The 22,113-nt window shown below is 31.6% G+C and overlaps 1 protein-coding gene across 1 annotated transcript in view; it reads right to left on the reverse strand.

Annotated features, from left to right (window-relative positions):
- Positions 1–280: 280 nt before the first annotated feature.
- LOC139093623 (protein ABHD13-like) overlaps positions 281–22,113 on the reverse strand; it is a 37,090-nt gene continuing 15,257 nt past the window's right edge. The window contains exon 7 of the mRNA XM_070644389.1: positions 281–936. Coding sequence (XP_070500490.1) covers positions 828–936 — 109 coding nt within the window. The 3' untranslated portion in view covers positions 281–827. The remainder of the gene's footprint in view (positions 937–22,113) is intronic.

The raw sequence follows: 22,113 nt of genomic DNA on the forward strand, positions 1-22,113 counted from the left end.
CCGATACCAAGACTAATACCAATCCCGAGACCAATAACGATCCCGAGGCCGAAACCGATCCCGAGCCGAGATCGAATCCGATCCCGAGCCGAGACCGAATCCGATCCCGAGCCGAGACCGAATCCGATCCCGAGCCGAGACCGAATCCGATCCCGAGCCGAGACCGAATCCGATCCCGAGCCGAGACCGAAACCGATCCCGAGCCGAGACCGAAACCGATCCCGAGCCGAGACCGAGACCGAAACCGATCCCGAGCCGAGACCGAAACCGATCCCGAGAATTCTCGGCCAATCAAGAATTCGGGAAACCTTACTCGAGTCCATATAACATTCGAATCGACTTCAAGCTCTAGATATTTCATAATAAAAACTTAAAAAATATACAAAAAAAATTACGTGACATAAAAAAAAAGTCCAAAAATTGTTGTTTGCTACAAAAATGTCGTCAAAAAAATTAATACAATTTACAATTACTAAGAACAATTTTACCATAGTAAAGCTCGTTTAAAATTAACTTTCAACTTCACACTAGTAACTACATGTTATGTATATTATATATTTGAAGATTGTTATTATTAAATCGAGAGTTATTTTTTTTTAGTTTTTTTTCTTTGTTTCATTCTTGTTTGTTAACAATCATCACATGCATCACAATGTAGTTTCTCTTCACTTTCAACTTTTTGGATGAACGATGTGAATAAGAAGAACCAGCAGCATCGCATATAGCATTATAGAGAGTAGAAAGAAGAAAAATGAATTGATTTGATCAGCAAAGCATTTATTTTGTGCACACGACGACGACGATGAACATAAAAAGACGATGACTGCTTACACTTCTTCGATTATAGGCCATAAATTTAGTCGGCAGTGTTGCGTTTGCTGTGGACCTTTCAGCTCTTTACACTCTGTTAAAAATTGGGCAATACCTTGATAATATCTGCGAATGAGAAATGAAAAAAAGAATTGAAATTTTTGGCCAACAAATTTAGAAGAAATAAATTTTGCTGAAATTCTTGGAAACTCGCTTAGTGCTTTTTTTTGGGTACTGATATTCCTTCGGGGCATAAAATCTGAATTTGGAACGAAAAGAACCACACATTTCAACAGCAGACGTTCATTCTGATTTCGCTTTTTCCTTTTCTATCTCAACATTTCATTCTTTGTTTTTAAGGGGGTCGTGTAGGTATGATGTGTTAGCTTTTAGGTAAAGGAATCATTGACGTAGAATGAGTATGGACAAACTGTATGTAGCTGGTGTATTATATAAATAGTCACAAAATTGCAGTAAAAAAGGTTTGAATTATTTACAGAAATAATGCAATATCTTTAAAATGCAACCATTCCCGAGCAGCTCTATAGTCTTCAGGACATTGATACGTCGCAGCATTGACGGCAACACACGAGGATGCCAAGTTTACGTTAATACGCGTGGAATTCAATACATTAGGATATCATGACGGCTAATTTCGGCCTCCGAGCAGCATAGTGTAGTCACAAGGACAACGCTTTGTCACAATACTGACGAAAAGACATAAAAATGCCGCGTTGAGGGCAAGACATAAGATGGTGCCAAATTCAAGTCAAACGAGATTGACGGTAAGATGAGATGGTACCAAGTTGATGGCAAGACGACTACTTTCGGCCTTAGAGCTGCACAATGTAGTCAATAGGGCACTGTTCATCGCAAGACGAGTGAGTGTCAATTGACAAGGCGAAGACAAGTTGGTGCCTTGTTGAAGTCAAGACGATGAGGGTTCTATTTGACGACTAATTGCATTATATTTACTGTTCGGGGCTACCATCACTGCAATGAGCATAACCACCCACCCACCTCATATTCCCAGACATAAAAGCTAAAGAATCTAATAATCTCAACATTTAATGAACATCATTTGTCAACGACCACCTTTTCCGTATTAAAATTATGTTTTTTTTTTTTGTTTAGTTGTGTGTCTTCAGCATTTGAAGAAAAGAAGGAACAACAAAACCATAATAAGAGCATAATGTACATTTCACAATAAAAAAAATAATTTTTTTGAGACGAAAAATAAAGGCAAAAAGTCTTCTTTCATCTCATTTCTGTATAGCTTATCACCAAATGAAAATCATTTTTCAACAAGCTGATTTTGTTTTTTTTGGTTCCATTCCTCGCTGTTTTCTTATGCTACATATCTTCCTTCTATCCACTTGATGTCATGACAAGAAAATATGGTTCAAAAATCTAAATTATAATGAAAATATGGAATTGCTTTGTAAAGGAGAAGAAAATGAGATAAAGGAAGTAAGGAGAAATGCTTTTATTTAATATTTGTGGATGTAAAAAACTTATTGAGGCTTTTGTGGTTTTAATATGATGCAATAGTTTATGAGATTTATTAGAGTTATTTACACGTAATAATTTACACTATGTGGCAGTGACATAGCTGGAAGGGGGGAGGGTATGGGGGATTTTTATGGTTCTACACGCAGGACCAAAGTTTAGAGCAGCAAGTAACTTGGTAGAGATCAAGGGTGTAGCCAGAAAAGAGGTCTCCAATGCCCACCCGCCCCCGTTCCGCCAACGCCCCTACTAGAGATGCTTACATACCCCTTAACCCCTTCAATATGCATGCAGTTCTTGATTCAGTCACACAAAAATCAATTCCAACTCAAAACCTCCTACAATCCCAAAATTCCCAGACTTCTTCTCCTCAAACACAACAAATGACGATTTATTCAGCACACAAAAAAAAAAAAGACAATAAAGCAGGCCGCCACATGCAGCTTAAGTCAAATATAGAAATAAGATAAGTAATAATGGAAATGGAATTGAAAAATAACGAAGGAAGATCAAAGTGAAAAAAGGTAAAATGATTGCATGCATTCAGCATAAAGCACTTTTTTTCTTCTATTTTTTCATCCAGTCTGCTTATTCGTCTACAATTACTCGCAAAAAAATAAAGAAAGAAGTTTTAAGTGTGGTCCACGATTTCTTAATGCTCAACAGTTTAAGATATCGAGGTTGACATTTTGGAATTTCTTTTTTCAAATTATTCCATATCCAATTCGATGAAAAATATGCTTATATATGGATGGTATGGCAAAATGAAGGTAAAACCGCAATAGTATGATTGTCATTGGAGTTGACAACAGGAGGCACGAAGCGGGGAATCGTTGATTTAGCGAATAGAGATTGTGAATTGGATTTATTCAGTGAATATGTCTTCAATGTTTGATTGTGGAGGTTCTTGGATAATGTCAAGTAAAAACTGGGGTTTTACTAAATGTTCGGACCAAGTGATTCTCCCACTTGAACTCGTGTTAAAGGGTGCAGATCAATTTAAATCGCATGACCTCCAGCGCATAATGCTTTTAGTTTGAACATTTATATTGTTCTCTGGCGTGTATCTGGTTTTTCTGTGTCTTAGTCTTGGACAGTCTAATGAATTGTGATCCATGACCTGTCCATTAGGGATTCAGGGTAATGCACACCTGCGAATCAATTCTTCCCTAAGGTGATTGATTGTCCATTATCTTTTTACAGTCTAAAGTACAGTACATCAGAGTTGCAGAACTTTGAGATTTCCTTACTCAAAAGTCTAAAAAGTCGCATCCACTTGATTAAAGACTGCAATTAATTACAGACTTTTTCAGAATCTCTCTAAAAAAAATGGAATCGAGACATCAATGAAGATAGAATTTTTTGAAGCTGAACCTTCTCTTTGGAACCCTCCCAATTCTAATGAACAGTCAATTCCATCGAGAAGAAGGTAGGGAGTAACTAGCTACTGATTTAGATCTATTCAGGACATACCCTGAACCACTAAATAACAATCATCATACCAATCATCATACAAACATCCACATTTTAACAAAGCATTTACCTTTGAGCTCCTACCATAAAGTAATTACCCCAGATATGACTAATGTGTCAATGCCGACGAAACATTTAAACCTCAACAAATATTCTTTTTTGCGATTCTGACATGATATTAAATTGGTTTTTAAACAAAAAACAAAAAAGTTTATAATAGAAGCTGAATGTGACTTTCATGTTTATTGTGTGCAGCAGTGTAGGAAAAACTTTTTTTATTTTGTTCTATACCTTTTTTTCGTCTTAAATAATTTATGACCCTTAATTTTTACTCAAGCCATAACGTCTTCAGACGACATACAGAGGAAACTTTTCAATTCATTTTTACTAAGATAATAAATAAACAATTATGTCAACGAAATTGTCAAGAATATATATTTTTTAAGTTATTTTATGTCTTTAAGCTACTTTGTCTGTTGGTTGTTGACGTCCGAAAATGTACACAGAACCGTATGATCATAAATAATGCCATGATGGATAGAAAAATAAGCGAACTTGAGTTTATAAAGGAATAAAAAATAGAAAAAAAGCTATTAAAAAGTCTGCACTTTTGCTGTGAAATATTTATGATTTTTTTTTAAAAAAAAAAGCTTCTCAAAAGATGAAAAGAAGTCTCGGTGCTTGCCATTCAATTTCATTGTGAAATCCCACATTGTCACCAATCTGATTATATTCCAATTACTGATTGCGAATAAATCTTAATTAATTGAATATCCTTTATTGTCTTTTCCCATTCTACCTCATACTACTCACATCATATCAAGTCAATCGACCGAGACGCCTTCTCTACATCTTCATTATTGCATGAAAGCAATCCAAATGCAATGGAAACTGTAATTTAATTAAGATGAAGAAAAGTTTTTTTTTCTCCTTACTTTTTTTTTCTTCATTTATTTACTGGCTTTACATTCTTCTTTTCCCACCCATTCACTTATCTTACAGACACAGCAATCGCATGAAGAGAGAGAGATAGAGACAATAAATCGGAAGAGGATGAGATGCAAAAGAAATCTGACTTTTAACCTTATTTCAAGGGATGGAATTTTAGTTAGAGATGTCAATTTTGATGCTTTCATTTAGGTATCTATTAGACTGAACTATCCTCGAATGGTCAAAAATACGTTAGAACTAGTCATCAACTGACTCTCGACTTAATTTGCCTTCCAAGACACACTATTGGGTCGAGATACGTCTCAGGTGAGTAGCAAACGGTTGAGAACACAATCTCGAGTGGAATAGTGAGGCAATCTGCATTTTCACCGTAAAAATGAGCCCAAATCAGCTGTCAGGGCAACTTTTGGTCTTACTGTAAATAAGGTGACTTTAGAGTGCCTTAGTAATCACGTTGTGCTATTTGGGACTTAATCTTATAAGACTTAGTGTGCCGCTTATTGTAAAGTTCAAGAACAACTGCTTTAGACCCTCATAAATCTCATTATCTTTCCTTGCAAGAAAATTTCCCTGTTCCTCTTGATTTGTACTTAACTTTCCACTCGTTTTTCTACATCCTTAAACACGAAAACGAGATGAGATGAATAGCACAAGTGGTAATCAAAGAACAGACAAGTAGCAGGAATAAAAAAAAACGAGGAAATTACTGTAATGAAATTCAATTGCATGCATTTTAATTTCAATCTTCATAAAGAAAAAGTTTTTCATTTTTCGTCTCTATTTGACCTAATTTCATTTAATATAATTTTCCAATCCATAAACAAAAAATTTTTTGCAAACACCCAACACACTCACAATGGTCTGTCAATGTCCATTTGAAGATATCATAAAGTCTAGTTAGATTAATAATTGAATTAAAGCATATATTCAATTAATTTTCTTTCATTATTCGTACATTGTAGTTGTAATAATAATCATCATAGCAATATCCAGTCATGGAACTTTATACATTCAACATAATACAATGGAATAGAAGAGAAAATTTTGATTTAATTTTAATCATTCTCAGGCAACAGACTCGCACTTAATGAAATAATGAAATTATTATTATGTTGATGTCTTTTCATGAAATGGAGAAGAAAATTTTTGAGAAGTGAACTCAATTTGTGATAGCTTTGAAGAATGAAATGTAGAAATTTAAATTGGAAATTTGGAGTAAATTATTTAATGTAGAGGGGATTGACACTGTGTTGACCATATAGAGTTAGTGACTAAGCATTTAATTTTATTGGAATGATTGTGTAATTTAGTGTTGGGCAATTTATTTAGGATCTTGCTAAAAACAATTTATATGTCGCGAATAGTTGGACTTGACATCCCAGAAATAGTGTTTTTTAGAACACACCAAGTTTCGGTACATTGCCTAATTCTATTTCCGTCCACCCATTAAACTGTACATTTAAGAAGCTAAAGTATTTGCACCGGAAAGTCACTAGGCCAGTGTTGTACCAGTAAACCGCATGCAGAGTTCGGTTTAGATCGTGACTAAGCACCAAGGTGTGGCGTAGTACGGAAACTACTAGTGTCGAGGGTGAGATTTGAACCGGTAATTCAAATTCAATAACAACTTTCGTGACCTATCTTGATAAGTGAGCAATCAAGCCACTTTTGCATCATAATTAATTATGGATCTTTGTTCAAGTCACTATTCACCATGGACGTCTCATAATATTCCCAACTCCTTCGTCAACCATTAGAAACTATCCACAACTCAATTTCTCAACCCAAAATCATTTTAAATCACCCAATCACTTCCCTCATTTTAATTTTCATCACCTTTCACTGCAATATTTTTCCTATTTAGAGCATTTCATGTAGCTGCTGCTATTATTGTTCATTTACTCCATTGTTTTTACGCTTCGATTGCAAAATGAAAATGAAAATGAGGCAAAAAAAGAAATAACTTTCAACAATTAAATAAATCAACAGTTAATTTTGATTGTTTAATGTGTCAAATGGTTCAACCCCTCACTCTCATATCACTTTAACTTTCACTTCCTCCCTTTCCTATGATTCTTATTATTGTTCTATTGTTTTATTTTGAGCACATATTTTTTCATATCTACATCCTTTTTTTTACCTCCCCATCTCTAGATATTAATCGATACGTTATAAATGGCATACACTTTTGAGATTACGTAGAAGTTTTCTACATAGAATATCAATTAAGCGCTGTTTCCTGATTCCCCTATGTTAATAATTTTTTTAGCAGTTCTTTTGTGGAATTTTAAGAGCAGTTTGTATTTGTGGATTCGGTGTTGATGAATAGAATTCTTTCAAGAGCTTGGTCTAGTTTGATATGTTAGTTAAGCATGCTTGCGAGGTTGCTCTGAGCTTAATTTTCTCTTGGCAGCATGCTCATTGACTGCTAGGGACTGATATTCTAGTAAGGAATGTTCATTACATAGCTATATTAATGCCAAGCGGAAGCATTTGGTATTAATGAAAAGGTTTTGAATAGACTTCTTCATTTGTGTCGCTAGGGTTAGCTATGAAATTTGTTTAATTTATTTAGTATTGAAACTCACAGTCAGGGTTATAGCCAACACTATTTTTTGAAACAGGAAGAGAAAGGGTTGAGGTTGACCCCATTTTTGAGAACTTTTTGAAGAAGTTTGTATAAAACTTGTGTGAAAATTGGAGTTTTATCTAAAAAATTAAAGAATTTCATCAAAATGGATTAATAGGAAGAGATGATTAGGTTTATATTCTATGATCATTTCCTGGGTTGGCCCTTAATTAATTCACTGAAAGTACAGATAAATTGTGATCCATGCTCCCGTGTTTGTTTGCCATTAATAAAATCAGACGACCATGGGGCGTTGGAAAACATAAAAGAAATGGAACCTTGAATAAAGTGGGAATTGTGTCATTTCTCCATGGATAGGTTAAGCCATGAATCACAGTCGATCTGTACGACCATCGAATGAACAAACTTGTCATTTCTCATAAGCTATGCTCTATTACTGCGCTTCTTAAAATCAACAAAATCAAAATTCCTTACTTGTTTCAAAAAATAATAGCAAAAAAAGTGTATAATAATAATTTTCTCATTGTTTTCATACAGTTATGCCTGTATATAGAACAAAAAAGGGGAAAAGTGTGCAACAATAAATAATAATTCAGAATGTATGTCAATGAATTTTTTTCACCCCTTTTTTTGTCATGATTTTTCCTGCCAATGAAAATATTTTCACTTCTTTTCCTCTGTTCTGTCGTCTAAAAATTTTACACATAATTCACGCACTTTTGTGATGAAAAATCTCATATAAATTTTAGAAATAATAAACAACCACATATTCATTTCCATTCCTAGAGAACAATGAGAAACAATGGCAGTAAAAACATTAAGGCATGTGCGGAGGTAAGAGCTGAATGAACAGGTTGTTGGTTATGAAAATTGAAATAAAGAATATAAAAAAAGGAACAAAAAAATTGTGTAATATCTCGAGGGAGGTAAAAAAAACGTCGTGACATGATTTGGTTTATTATTTTATAAGAGCTGAAAAAAGGAAGCAGAAAATTTTGCGGTAAATGTTGAGATACATAAAAAGCGAGAGAGAAAAGGAAGAAAACCTTTAAGCATTTAAATGTCAAGCGATTTGAGACATCTAGGAAATATTTTTGTTTTATTTATATATGATTATGCTTTGTGGAATAGAACTAACTTGTGGCTTTTAATAATCGGGTTTTGATTTGATGTTGACAATTTTTAAAAATGTGCTTATTAAGTTAAGTATTTATGTTTAGATTGGTGAAAGGTTTTATAGTCTAAAGCAGTGATGGGCAACCTTTTATTTTTTGCGGCACACCTTGGAAGCAATACTAGGGTGGCCAACTGCTGTATTTATGCCGGAATGCTGCTGTACTTTCATACCTTGCTGCTTCGGGCATCAAAATGTCCCGATTTTTCAACAAGTCAAAAATTCGATACAAATATTGAAAATTTTGAACATTTTGCTTCTGAAGGTCCGGGTTCAAGCCCAGGACTCATCCTAGGTCAGCCTTGATCAAAATCGCACAAGTGTACCACACCACAAACGATAACCGTCAATATTTATTCTAAAGAGTTAATACTCCTTCTGACAATATCCCTTAAGAAAGGTCTTGTGAATGAATTTTTAATGGTAAATCAAAACTAATTTTTAGAACACGACCGATGGTCTGCCTTTAGCTACACAGTGCTCACGACACTCTAGGCATATTGAAAATAATTAAGTACATAGAAACTATCCCTAAACCTTGCGTCATTTTCTACGATGCTCTAAAATTCGTGACTTTTTTTGCAATCTTCCAGTTACACTTTCATAAGTTACAGCAAATAATATGACTCAAATATGACAAATTTGCAGCTATCGAGAATTTTAAAATGCTTCGTAAATAAAATCTAGTCATAAAAATTATTGAAAAATTTTCACGTCTCAAAATAATATTAAATCCTAGCAAAAAGCAAAAAATCCATAATAACATTCAACAATTTTATCCAGTCGCAGTACGTCGCTTACATTTCTCACTCTTTCTTTGCCATATGTCGCAAGGTAATTAATTTTCTAAAATTGTTAATTAAATACGCTTTAATGTTTATTGGATTTTGAAAAATAATTTGTAAGCAGTTGATGCCAAGCAGCAAGTGAAAAAAAGGAATAAAGAAGAAAGGAATCAAAAGTTTATTGCAAATGATTTTATTTTTTTTTTCCGGGAAATTAACGACAATTTATAGCATGACGCTCGCAGTCATCAGAAATCATTAAAAAAATAAGAAGAAGAAAATTTCTTTTGTGATAATTTTTATATTTTTTCGTAGTCTTGTATTTTAATGTAAGTAACAACAACAGAACACACAAAAAACGTATTCAACGTATTGGAAATTATTGGTTTTGAAGTTCACCTGGTACACTAGTGAGAAGCGTAAGGTAAAGTACAACAAAGCAACATTAATTTCATTTCCACATTGCTACCGCTTATTTTTATTATTTTTACTTTTTTTATGACACAACAATATTTCATTTCATTTAACTTTAAATCGATTTGTGTCAAATGCAATTTTACTCATGTTGAATTTCAAAAAAAAAAAAAATTCTTAAATTGTTATGACTTGTTTCCTTCTATTTTATTTTTATTTTTATTGATAATGTTTTATTCTTAGAGAATTAAATGTCAAAGTTGTTTTGTGTGGCATTATGTCAGGTTATGATTTCAATAATTTTTTCACTGGTTGAAAGATTAAGGTCAATGGTTTTCTAAAAAATTATTTTTTAGTTAGGTTAATTAACGTTTTTAACCTTATTTTCTTTTGTTTTCAACATTTAAACATTAAATATTGATATGTTTATTTATAGTGCAGTATAGTAAAGGTATTTTAGATTTAAATGATAAGATTGATACTAGACCTAGAACTCTACTTTAATTTTATATGGAATCGAATCGACTTGAATCGTCTTATCTATACAAAATCCGAGTCAACTCCGAGCTCTGATTGATACGAATAATTAGACATGCACTAGTGTACTAGAAAATAGAAACGTGAGTTACAAGATTGCCTTTAAATTGAAATAAACTATCTAAAATTAAATGATAAGAAAAATAGAACAAATTTGGATATCGACTTGATTCATCTTTTCTATACAAAATCCGAGTCGAGCTCTGATTTGGACAAAACTTGAGTCAAGAGTCTGTTTGATTACCCCAAATAATTCAAAATTACAAAATTTTAATCAAAAATTCTAAAATCCATCCACATCCAATACAAATAGAAATTTTCACTATCAAAAACAAATTGTATATCTTTATTTCTATTTTTAGTACCTTTAAGTAATATTATCGGCAATATTTTCTTTCGAATGTGTCACTCATTTATTTATTTCCTTTCTTCTTATTCTTCATTTCTCTTTCGGATCTTACATTTTTAGTCGATTGCTAATGCCATAAAGATATTGTTGCGTTTTGTTCGTGACAAATGTTTTTTATTACTTTATTCGATAATCTACGTTTTCTGCCTTTTATTCTCATTTCACTTTTATTCGTATTTATGGTGCTTACTGATGAATAATTTTTATTAATATTTCAGATCTATAACATTTCAATGTTTCAATTGAAATTGAATTCAGTTAATGGATGTGTAAATATTTGAAGAATTATTTCAAGAAAAAGGAAATTTTTCTTTTATGTGAAACAAATGTTTGGCGGTCGTTAATTTAGTTTTTTTTGTTTGAAATATGTTCAATTTTTATGGCTTTTTATTGAAATTAATTGACTTTTTACATATTATGGCTTTACGACAGTTGGAAGTTTTAGATTTAATTTGAAAAGTTTACATTAATTTTCACAGATTTATTTGTTTTGGTTTTCAACTGTGAAATTTTAATTAATAATTATTTGCAGTGAGATTAAGAGCAGTTATGGAAATTTAAAAGAATACAAATTATTCAAGGGTTCGATTCCCAAACATGAAATGTTTCGAATAATCGAATTAAAACATTGAAAATGTGCGCCAATTTTTTTTAAATCGCTTTTTTTTGAAACGACTTTACGATATGACATAACTTCCGAACGCTTTCTAGAGTTCTTGATCTAAATCAGTGATGAGCAACCCTTTTTTTCACAGTACACCATGGTGGTAAGACCTACCTCTAATCCATGCCGACAATAACTATTCCCACCTTAAACAATAACATGTTCTTTACAAATTTTCTATTAAAAATAGTGTCATTTTAAAGAACACACAGAAATTGTTTTTCTAAACAAAAAATATCAATGAAGCAGAGTTTTTCATGAAAAATTGAGTAACACGATCCAAAACAAAGTCTAACTTTGTAGACGACAAACACAATATTCACAAAAACAAACAGACCAAGCGTTGATAGTAACAAATTTTTTTAGTGAAAAAATGCACAAAAAGAAACATCAAACTTGATTTAAAACTGTTCATATTTCCTCATGTTTATATTAGCATTTAAAGTAAAGTTCAAAAAACCATTTTACAGCATATAAGCACAAATATATTGAAATATGGAGCATAGTTGATGGGAATATCTATATACAATGTAGATCAGTGGTGGACAATCTGTGTGCCGCGGCACATCAGTATGCTGCCAACATTTTGAAAATGCCATGAATTGTATGCCGTTTGCGGTTTCAATCGAGGCCAATCACCAAGGTGTGCCATTAAAAAATAAAAGGTTGCCCACCACTGACATAGATAAAGAAGTTATCAAGCTAGCAAATATGTACATCGTATCGATAAAAAAAAATAAAAAAATTATATTAGTTTATAAATATCTATGCAGACAACGACTGACTAGCTTCCTGCTCCCCTCGAATATATTTTGTTATATTCCTCTTTTCTTTCTCATTTTTACAACCATAACTGTCTTTTGAATTAAGTCAAAAAGCCATTGCATGACGTAGACGAAAGCAGGAAATTTCCAATAAAACAATCATTTATAAATATTACATTGATTTCAGCCCATGCGAGCATAAAGAGCTCGCACACGATAAAAGAATGAAAAAGAAGTCAATCATTATTCTATTTTTAAAGTTATTAAAATGATGAAAAAAAAGAGACTTGTCATACTCATTGTTTTGCATGACTTTGAATATTATTAATGTATATAAAGTATATAAATAAAGAAATTAAATTTATTATGATGGCTTAGATTTCATTGAAATATTATAAATAGGCAATTGTTATCCTACATTAATTAGCATGTTTTGATGGTTGGAGGAAGTAACTATTTAGTGCATTTTGACAAGATAATAAATAGACTAGATTGAATGTAAAATATAGGAAAGGTAACAATAAGTATAAAGTACTTTACTAAGAATAACGGTCAATCCAAGAATGTCAGGTGCGTAAATAAGGAGGGTTAGATGATAAATAGATATAAATGCTCATTTTATCATAATGATATTTAGAATCACAAATCAAACACAGTGATTAGAAACACATTAATGTGTCCTAAATAGAACAAATCCATTGATCGATCTAAAATCCAGCACTTAACCAGCGTGACTCTGCCATGAAGGTAGATTCAGATAGAATCCGGTAACAAGTCTGAGTCACACCGACCTGGTGCCTGATTTTTGATCGATTAATCGATTTTTAACTTTCTGGTGTAGGATTAGGCTTTTGAATCCTGTCTTCGAATAAATTAAGCTCTGGTTTCGATCTTATCTAGGCTTAATGTGATACATTCAGATCTGATCTATCAATTTTCCAATCATTAGGTAATCTAATAGCTCTCGAAACTTTGTCTCTTTCTACACTCTAATTTCCAGACCAAATAAGGTGTATGCCTAAGATATGCAATTGACACAGCCCAAGATCTACAGACATAACGCTCGTACGGGGTAGAAGGGCTAAATAAGGGGTTTTGTTTAAGTAAACGACCCCATAATAAAGTCTTTACTGTGTAGGTCCCATCCAAAAATTCATCCACTACCAAAAAAAAATTTCCTTACCAAAACTACAAAATGAGAATTTAATGATGTTCATAACATAATCAATAATGTATGCGCATAAGCATTATCAAAATTACTCATTCAATCAGCAAACAAACCAAAAAAAAGTTTTGTGTTTTCCTTTCTGTTTTGTTAATGATCAAGAAATAAGAAGCGTAAAGTGGCTCGTGTCTGACTGTAGAAATTTAAGCCCATACTCGAAAAATTGTTTCTAAATAATAATCGCAACACAAAATTTGTATGTTGGATTGGAATTCATGAAATTTCATACTTTAGCTATATTTTAATGAATTTTTTAAGATATTGAATTCTGTTTATTTCTATGTTTAGAAATGAGTAAATAATGATATTCATATTGAGGAAGAAGGGAAAAATTAATAATTGGTAATGTGAGAGATTTCCTTTTTTGGTTCATTTAAACTAAGTTCCTTGAAATGATTTCTAAAATTTAATAATTTATTAAACAGTCGTTAACCTGAGTCAGGTACATAAATTACATATTTATTATTCTATACCCACAAAATTCATGTCCCTTTAGAGAGATTTCTTGTTTTCGGATAATTGTCTTTTGATTGACTCGCATCATCAATAATCTCGGTAAATATTTTAAATAAGTAATCCAAACATTCGCTATTCAAACCCAAAAGCATAAATTTTTTAACATCCAAAACACAAAATCCACTCCAAATTCCACCATCAATACCTTTTTATACCGTAAACAAAATAATTTTTTTGACTGTCCATTATAAATAAATTTATACAATAAATATGAAACAGAAAATTTATTAAATTTGGATAATTTCCGGAGCGGACAGTGCCATTAGCATAATGTTTTAGGAATATTTATTCAAACGGGCAAAAGCAGAAGCAGAAGCTACCTATCATCATGACCTCTCCGGTGCGTATTAAACACAATTTCCCATTCACATGCATTAATTATGCAATCGAATTTGTAATGTATTATTGACTTTCAATGAACTTTTCACATGAAAAATGTAAAATTAAAGTCTATGGACGTGAATTGAATTTTGTGTATTTTGTTCGACGACCAATAGAATGTGTACGGAATTGATAGTTATTTAGATACAGAAATTTGTTATTCAAATATTTTAAGGATGCAATTTTCAATCATAAACGCAATAGCTGTGATTGATTATTATTGCAAAAAAAAAAATCTACACGCTCAACTGAATAAATTGAAAATATTTTAAATCATCTGCTGAATTTGTTGGAAATAAAATAATGAAAAATATCCAATCGTAATATATTTAATATAATTACAGATTAATACATAATTAAGAATCGAAATCAGATCATGTAAAAAAATATTGCATATCCACATTCCCCTTTAATTCATCATCTCATCTTTCATCAATCTCATTTCGTCACATCCCCAAAACATTTCATTTAAAAATGTATAAATTTTTATGAAATTTCCACAATTTTTTTTTCACTCATCTGAAATCGATCACATTAATGATTTAAAACACATTATGATTAATTATAACTCGATGAATATTTATGTGCAAACTCTCGGTTAACCGCAAAAGGAATAATATAAAAAAAAATTGGTGCAAATTAATTTTTAACGCTCGCTATACATTTTTTTTTTTTTCATAATTTTCATCATGATTCAATGTTGCCGGGTGTACGCATATAAATGATGAACGGAACGGTATAAAAAAATATTATTTTGATTAAAATATAATTATTTTGTTTGTTTTAAAAACATTATAATTTAAATAATCATCATCGTATTGAATTAATTTTTGTGGTGGTTCTAGCATCAAATTATAAGTAGTTTGTGGAGTTTATAGAGTAGAAGAAGCATTGTGCATGTTTTGGATATTCTTGAATATTCTTCAACATATGTTCGTTTAAAATACAGAATAATTTTAGCAACTTTAATTTCAGGGTATACTTAATAAAAAAAATATAAAAACAGTATTAAAAAGTCAATGTAAAAAAATTTTCAAATTTAAAAAACTTAAAATTTGATTTTTAAACCAAAATTTGTTTCATTCAAGTTGATAATTTGTCAAAAAAAATTAGCATGTTTCATTGGTCCATAGGATAAGAGTCTGGGCAAGTAAACAAGAGGTCACGAGTTCGATTCTCACTCCGATTCAATATTATGGTTAATTTCAACATTGACTCTTTTTTTTGATAATTAATTTAGTTTAAAACCTTTTTTTAATTTTTTTTCCATGAGTGTACAAATTGATGGTCAGTTAACCAAACTGCGTATTTCGGCAATTATTCCCCAATAATTCAGTAAGGGCAAAAAAAAAACTGCTGAGCAATTATGCCGGTTGGATTCAGATTTCAAGTATTTTTTTTTTTTGCTCGCAATTCAAAATTAACATAATTACCGAAGGATAAAGCTGATTTTTTTCATTATTGCTTTCTCACAGTATCATGATGATGATATTTTACCTTATTCAATAATCCCCTTTCCATAACTTACTCACATTATTACATCTACATCATCTGGTAACAGTAGCCAAAGTAATTTATTCACGAAAAGAACCCATCGAAAAAGCTAAAATATATTGCATTCAATCCATAAAACTTGCAATTATCGTTCAACTTCAAAAACCATTATCGTTTCGCTCTTTTTTTTTAATCAAAAAAGTTTTTTTTTTTGCTCATCTGAAACAATTTTTTATTATTTTATATTGTGTAATATAAACCTATATAGATACGATGAGAAAGGTAAATATACTTCTAAGGTACATAGAATACTCGACAGAAGAAGAGAATCAAAAATGAATCAAAATGAGAATTTACTTTTTTTTTCTGTATGCATTTTTCAGGCATTAAAATGAGTTGGAAAGATTATCACGTATTGTAGTGTTTGGTAGAGAATAGAGACGCATTTTTGGTGAAGGGGTTTGTATGTTTTGAATGAAATTTGAGTTTCCTGAAATTAATTTTAGGAACTAGGAATGAATATGGAGGTCATGTCCTATCTCCTTTTCTGAATCCATCCTAAGAATCAGGGTTGAGGTCTGAAGTCAACTCAGCGAATGATAACTTCCCATCCCATGAACCAAGGGTGGGGTTGAACTTCCTACCTTCATCCAAGGGATTTTTTGTAACAAAAATTCCAAGACCCACCCTAGATTGTTGAGATCCACACAAATTTCAGCCCTTACCCCCATTCCCACTCTTCTTTTTAAGAATATTTGGATGCGTCCCTTAAAATTTCACTTCAAATTTAGGTTTAAATCGTGTATAAATATGAATGCATTGTTAATAATTGGAAGTGGTTCGGATCCCACTATAAATTATAGGTCTGAAGGGTGTGGATCAACATATTGTTAATCGCAGTGTCTCTAGTATATAAAATAATGAACCACAACAAAAGTAACGAGCCAAAAAGGCATTAAATTTACAAAGTTGCAAAAGGCAGAAGAACCTACCTTAAAAAACTTATTCATCCTCAAATAACAAAAAAATAAATAAAAATAAATAAAATGAATCAAATAAAACTTTAATGTGCGCTTTTTTTCTCATTCGCAATTTGCCGCTATTTTTATTTCCATTCCATTTCGTAAGAAATGAAAATAATAGCATAAGATCATGTAGCTGAGAATGAGAGTGCAAGTAGCGATGGAGCTCAAGAACAATATTATAAATTTTTCATTTTAAAGTATTTTTTACTGTTCCTCTTATTTCGCTTATCACTTTTAAATAAAGAGTCTCGCTCACACTTTATATTATTTTCTTTTTTTGTTCCTTTTCCTCCTTCATTCAATGGCTGTAAAATGTAAGTAACGGGAGAGAGCGAAAAAAAGGAATAAGATAAATAAAAGTTTAAATATTCAAAGCAATTTAGCATTCCTGTGCTGTTTATTTAGCATTTGTTACTCTCCTCATACTTAATTCTCAACCCGATTCCGATAACTTTGTATTTTTTTATTTTTTCACATTTATTTCCATTCCATTTGAAATTTTTAATATCATTTAACTTGATTAACCATTCATTTAGACTTCATTTCATTCAGTTTTTTGTATAAGAATAAAAAAGTTAAATTTGAGTTTTAACAGGAATGGTGAGAGAAGTCTGGACATGTCCGGGAAGCAGGGAAAGACGCATTTTTATTGACCGAGACTTGTCAATGTTCAAGAAACTACCAGTGACGAAAATGTTCAAGAATTTGGCCTAATTATGAATGGTTTGGGACAGAACTAGATGTATCCCCAAATTTGGACAAAAAAATCAGCTCGTATTACTAAAACAACGTACAGGAAACGACTTCAAGCTCTGGTTTAGGAATAAGGAAATCTTGCTGCAGATGAACATTTATTTGGTATTTGTAGGAAAATGATGCTTGGAGTCATCTTTAGATCCAAACAAGAAGGAGAACAGTATAAATTTAGGAGTAACGCAGAATTGAAGGCTTTGATGGGCTGGATATTTTATTAGAAGACCAGCAGAAGCACCGTTAAATAATGTTTGTAAATGCGACTTCATAGAATTCATAGAATGACCAAAGAATTCTTGGTACAGACATTAACTGTCGTGGTATTGAAAATTGGCAGTTGGAAGTCAGCGATGTAACCAACTTTAGGCGACATCTGAGCGAGGCCATGAATCAAAATTTATCTGTAAGACCAGCGAACTAAGTGATAAAATCCAATATTTTATTTCTAATATAGTTAATGTACTGAACATATCTGGACAGTCAGAATAGACATTTTCATGACCAAATTGGTATGGAAATTCAATAATTGTATAATCAAGACTAACTGACATAATTTTGACATGTTTATCTCAACAGAGACCATACAAAATGCATGGTGGAGATTAATCTTCCTACTCAATAAATTACTTCTTTAATATTTAATTCAATACTTCATAAGCGAGCAAGCATTGGAACAACAATAATAATATTGATTTAATCTTACCAATAATACAATACACATAGTTCAGAGAATCGAAGGAAAAATAAAGTGTGGAACGAGAAGCACAAAAAAATTGGAAATAAATCCACAAGTTGAAATAATTTATTAATAATCTAATCTAATCAGTAAGGCGTGCAAAGAAAATCAATTTATTTAAGTAGCCATGGCTGACTAATCATAATGGTATAATAGGCATTTACCGCTCACTCACAAAATTCTTATTATTTTTCTATATCTACATAAGATACCAATCATAATGATCATGCATCATTGAGAAATGGATGAAGATTGAAGAAGACGTTCATTTGGTTCTGTTTACACAGCGAACAGAAACATTATTGTTTGTTGAATCATAAAGATTAATGATAACCGTGAAAAAAAATGACAGATGAGTTCAACAAAAAAGAAGAAAGCAGGCGGAGAATAATAAGAACTTTTTTTTTGAAATTGAGCTAGAGTAAAGGGAAATGTGTATAAAGGTAATGATACTATTTGAAAGAGATTAATATAAACATTCATTCAATCAATTATTTGTTCACTACTCCTACGATTTTAAAAGAAAATTAATGATTTATGAAGTAATGAAATTGATATTGAATATTAGAAAATGTTATGGATATAAATAGGGACCGTTAACCTTAAGAAGCAAAGTTTATGCTTTTAGCAGCTTGTTCTACTTAAATATAGTAGTTGAGCATACTCGCGAGCGTAACTTTCAGCTTGCGCTGCTTTAGATAGTACTCACTAAACCTGCTAAGGTCACTTATAACGTTAGTAAGAAGCAGAGCTCGATGTTGACTCTAATTGGTATAAACTCGAGTCTATTTTAGTTGTCCTTTCCATACAAAGTCCGAGTCAACTTCGAGCTCCGGTTGGAAGGCAAGGGAAATGATTTAAGCAACGGAAATTTAATTTTGGGCCAAATTGATTGGTCCAAGTTCACGTGGATAGCCAAATAACTCATGGAAAAAATCTGTCGATCGAGATAGTATTGCATTTGGAAACGGAAATTGGCAATCGGTAGCCAGCGATAGAGCTGGTTTTAGGCGACATCTGAGGAAGGTCATGAATCTCAACTGATCTGTACGACAAGCAAAGTAAGTAAGTAAGTAAGTTCTTAACAGCCCGAACTGTCTGAACTTCTCGATGGATACATTAAGCTTTAGACGTTCTCACAGCACAGCAATGAGGCAACGTGCACTCCACCCAAGTAAGTAAAGTAAGAAGAAGTAAGTAAATTGCAGTATAACTTGAAAACTTCATACCACCGTCTTTAATCTTAAATAACCTAGAAACAACCTCATCTACAAGGAATCAACAAATTACATACTAATTCACATCATCGCTTCCTTTCCAAGCATTAATTATAATTTCACTAAAACAGATCATATTCCAATAATTAATTTAATAACTTCGTTTCTCATCTTCACATCTAAAATTTCTTCAACCACATCAAAAATCCAAGCAGCATCCGGAGAAAATAAATTTTACACTAGACGCAGAAGGTAGCAATAAAAGTAATTAATCAATCATCCATTCCCATCATATTCAACGGCAGTAAAATTGTGAAATGGATATTTCGTTAAAAGTAGGAGTTCAATAACAATAAATTGTTTAGAAGGTATGAGGTATAATAGATCATTTTAGAGCTAAAAGCTTCATATTTTTGGTTGAAATCTTATACAATCACATACGATTATAAATGTTACAGGTGTATGTATGTTTTGTGGTGTACATAAAATGACAAGGAAAAAGGCAAAATGAGTTTTTAAAAATGCCATAATGATGATAAATATGAATTTGATGTAATAAATTCATGAACTAAAAGCATCAAGTTTTCACAACAAACAGAGATCTCAACAAATAGAGTAAAATATCCTCATCAAGGTAAGTAATACCTCAACCATCTAAATATTTATGTATATGTGTATCAAAATACAGTACCCTTAATAATAGCAACCATCTTAAAATGGGTAGAAAATTATGTAGAAAATGAGATTTTTAGGGGATATTTTTTGAGAAGCTAAAAATGAGAGCTGCACAGATTACAATGTTTACATAATGTTTAATGTTATGTGTCTGAGGTATGAGACAATTAGCAAAGTAAGCAAGAAAAGGAACACGATAAGGAATTAAAAGCAATTTAGGGAGATTATCTTTTCCATTTTACGCCATAACGCCTTCGTCTTCCAACACAGAAAATTTTCTTTCTTTTTTACCATCTTTGTTTTTCATTTTCTTGTATTTACCATGTTACATCCAACACTACCAAGAAGGATAAAAAGATGAATTGTTCCCTTGTTTCAATATATGCATGTTAAATTATAACAATTTTCTCTCCCCTTTTATCTTCAACACACACCTTGTCTATGATTCCTTCTTAATCTATTACAATTTTCAATGTATCATGCAAATCCCTATTTTAATTCCTTCAAAGCATTTTCGTTACAAATATTTATGATTAAAGGAATATGAATATTATGTCTAATGTTTTGCAGCATAATTCGTTGCGATAGTTACAAGTATTGCTAACGTATTATCAAGATGATTTGGAAATTATGAGCATAAATCACAGGAAAATAATTATAGCCAAAAATTAATGATTATATTTTGAATTTAGGTAACCAATGATTCCTGATAGGCACAGAGAGTTCTTTCATGGTCCATAAATACCACTACGGTAAACTAAACGCACCGTTATGGGACACCCTAAATGAATTCAAACACTGGGATTAAGGATTTCTCAAAGTATCGAATTCAAAATATTTTCGAGAGCGAGACTGAGGTCGAGACTGCAAGGAAGTTGACAGAATTGGTCATCTCGACTAGGAAGTCTAATTCTCAGTCTCGGCTCACTAACTCTTAACTAACATATGAAATGAAAGGCGGATTAAGGACTCTTTTTTAATTAGAACACCAAATTTGTCTAATTTACCGCTTGTGCCAATCATGAGTAATCTGTGTGCCTCGAAAAATCCTAATTTTGTCGCAAAAGTTATCCAAAAACCCCAAAGATTCTTAATTTTTTTTTGAAAATTTTGGGATAATATTTGGAGTTATGCTCAATTAATGGTGTGTCATTTGAACATTTATGTCTAATATGGTATGCCGTCACACAAGAACGACTGCCTACATTTTTATTAATGGCATGAATAAGTTGTATACCTCGAAATTAATTCAGATTTTACAGGAGTTTCTTAAAAAAATTTGAATCGACTCAATTTTCCTAAAAACAATTTTTTAAAACTAAAATTACAATGCAATTTAATCCTGTAAATTCACTATAGCAATAGCTAATTATACACGGAAAAAAATAAGCTTCAATTCATCTCTATACATTTTAAAAGATTTCATCCTTATTCTCGGAAAATCTATGTTGTTAAATATTATACACATTAGATTTTCTATTCAGATTTATTCTGTTGTAAATTTTATGGTTTTTATGATGATGAATAACATCAACATTTTTTTTTCTTGTTCCTTCTTTCCATCTTGTGTTCGAATGAAAAGAAAATCCAGTTACACACAAGACACACATCAGCAGCATAAGCATCATCAAATGTAAAGAGATTTTCTCTATATTTTTTTTTTATGAAAAACTTTTACACATGAGAATAACGAGGAAAGAAATATTTTTTTTTGCAAGAGAAATTCATCTTCTGTACTGTATTTTTAAACGTAAGGCATTTTCTCATCCTTAAATGAAATCAACAAATATGATGTAGAGAGATAAGAAGCCTTATAGTCAATAGCATTCAGCATCCAAAAAAAGAAGAAATCTTTCACTGCATTAAGCTGAATGAAAGTTTATGTACAGAAAGAGATTTGTGAGATTTTCAAAAATTTCTATAAAAACTCCAAAAATATTAACTTCATTTTTCAAACTGAAATAAAATGAAGCTTATCAAATTTCTTTTCATGATTCTATTTTTATGGGAA

This window comes from Chironomus tepperi, unplaced genomic scaffold (assembly GCF_022539635.2).
Source record: "Chironomus tepperi strain 1889 unplaced genomic scaffold, CSIRO-AGI_Ctep_v1 contig_337, whole genome shotgun sequence".
In the NCBI taxonomy this organism is placed as follows: domain Eukaryota; kingdom Metazoa; phylum Arthropoda; class Insecta; order Diptera; family Chironomidae; genus Chironomus; species Chironomus tepperi.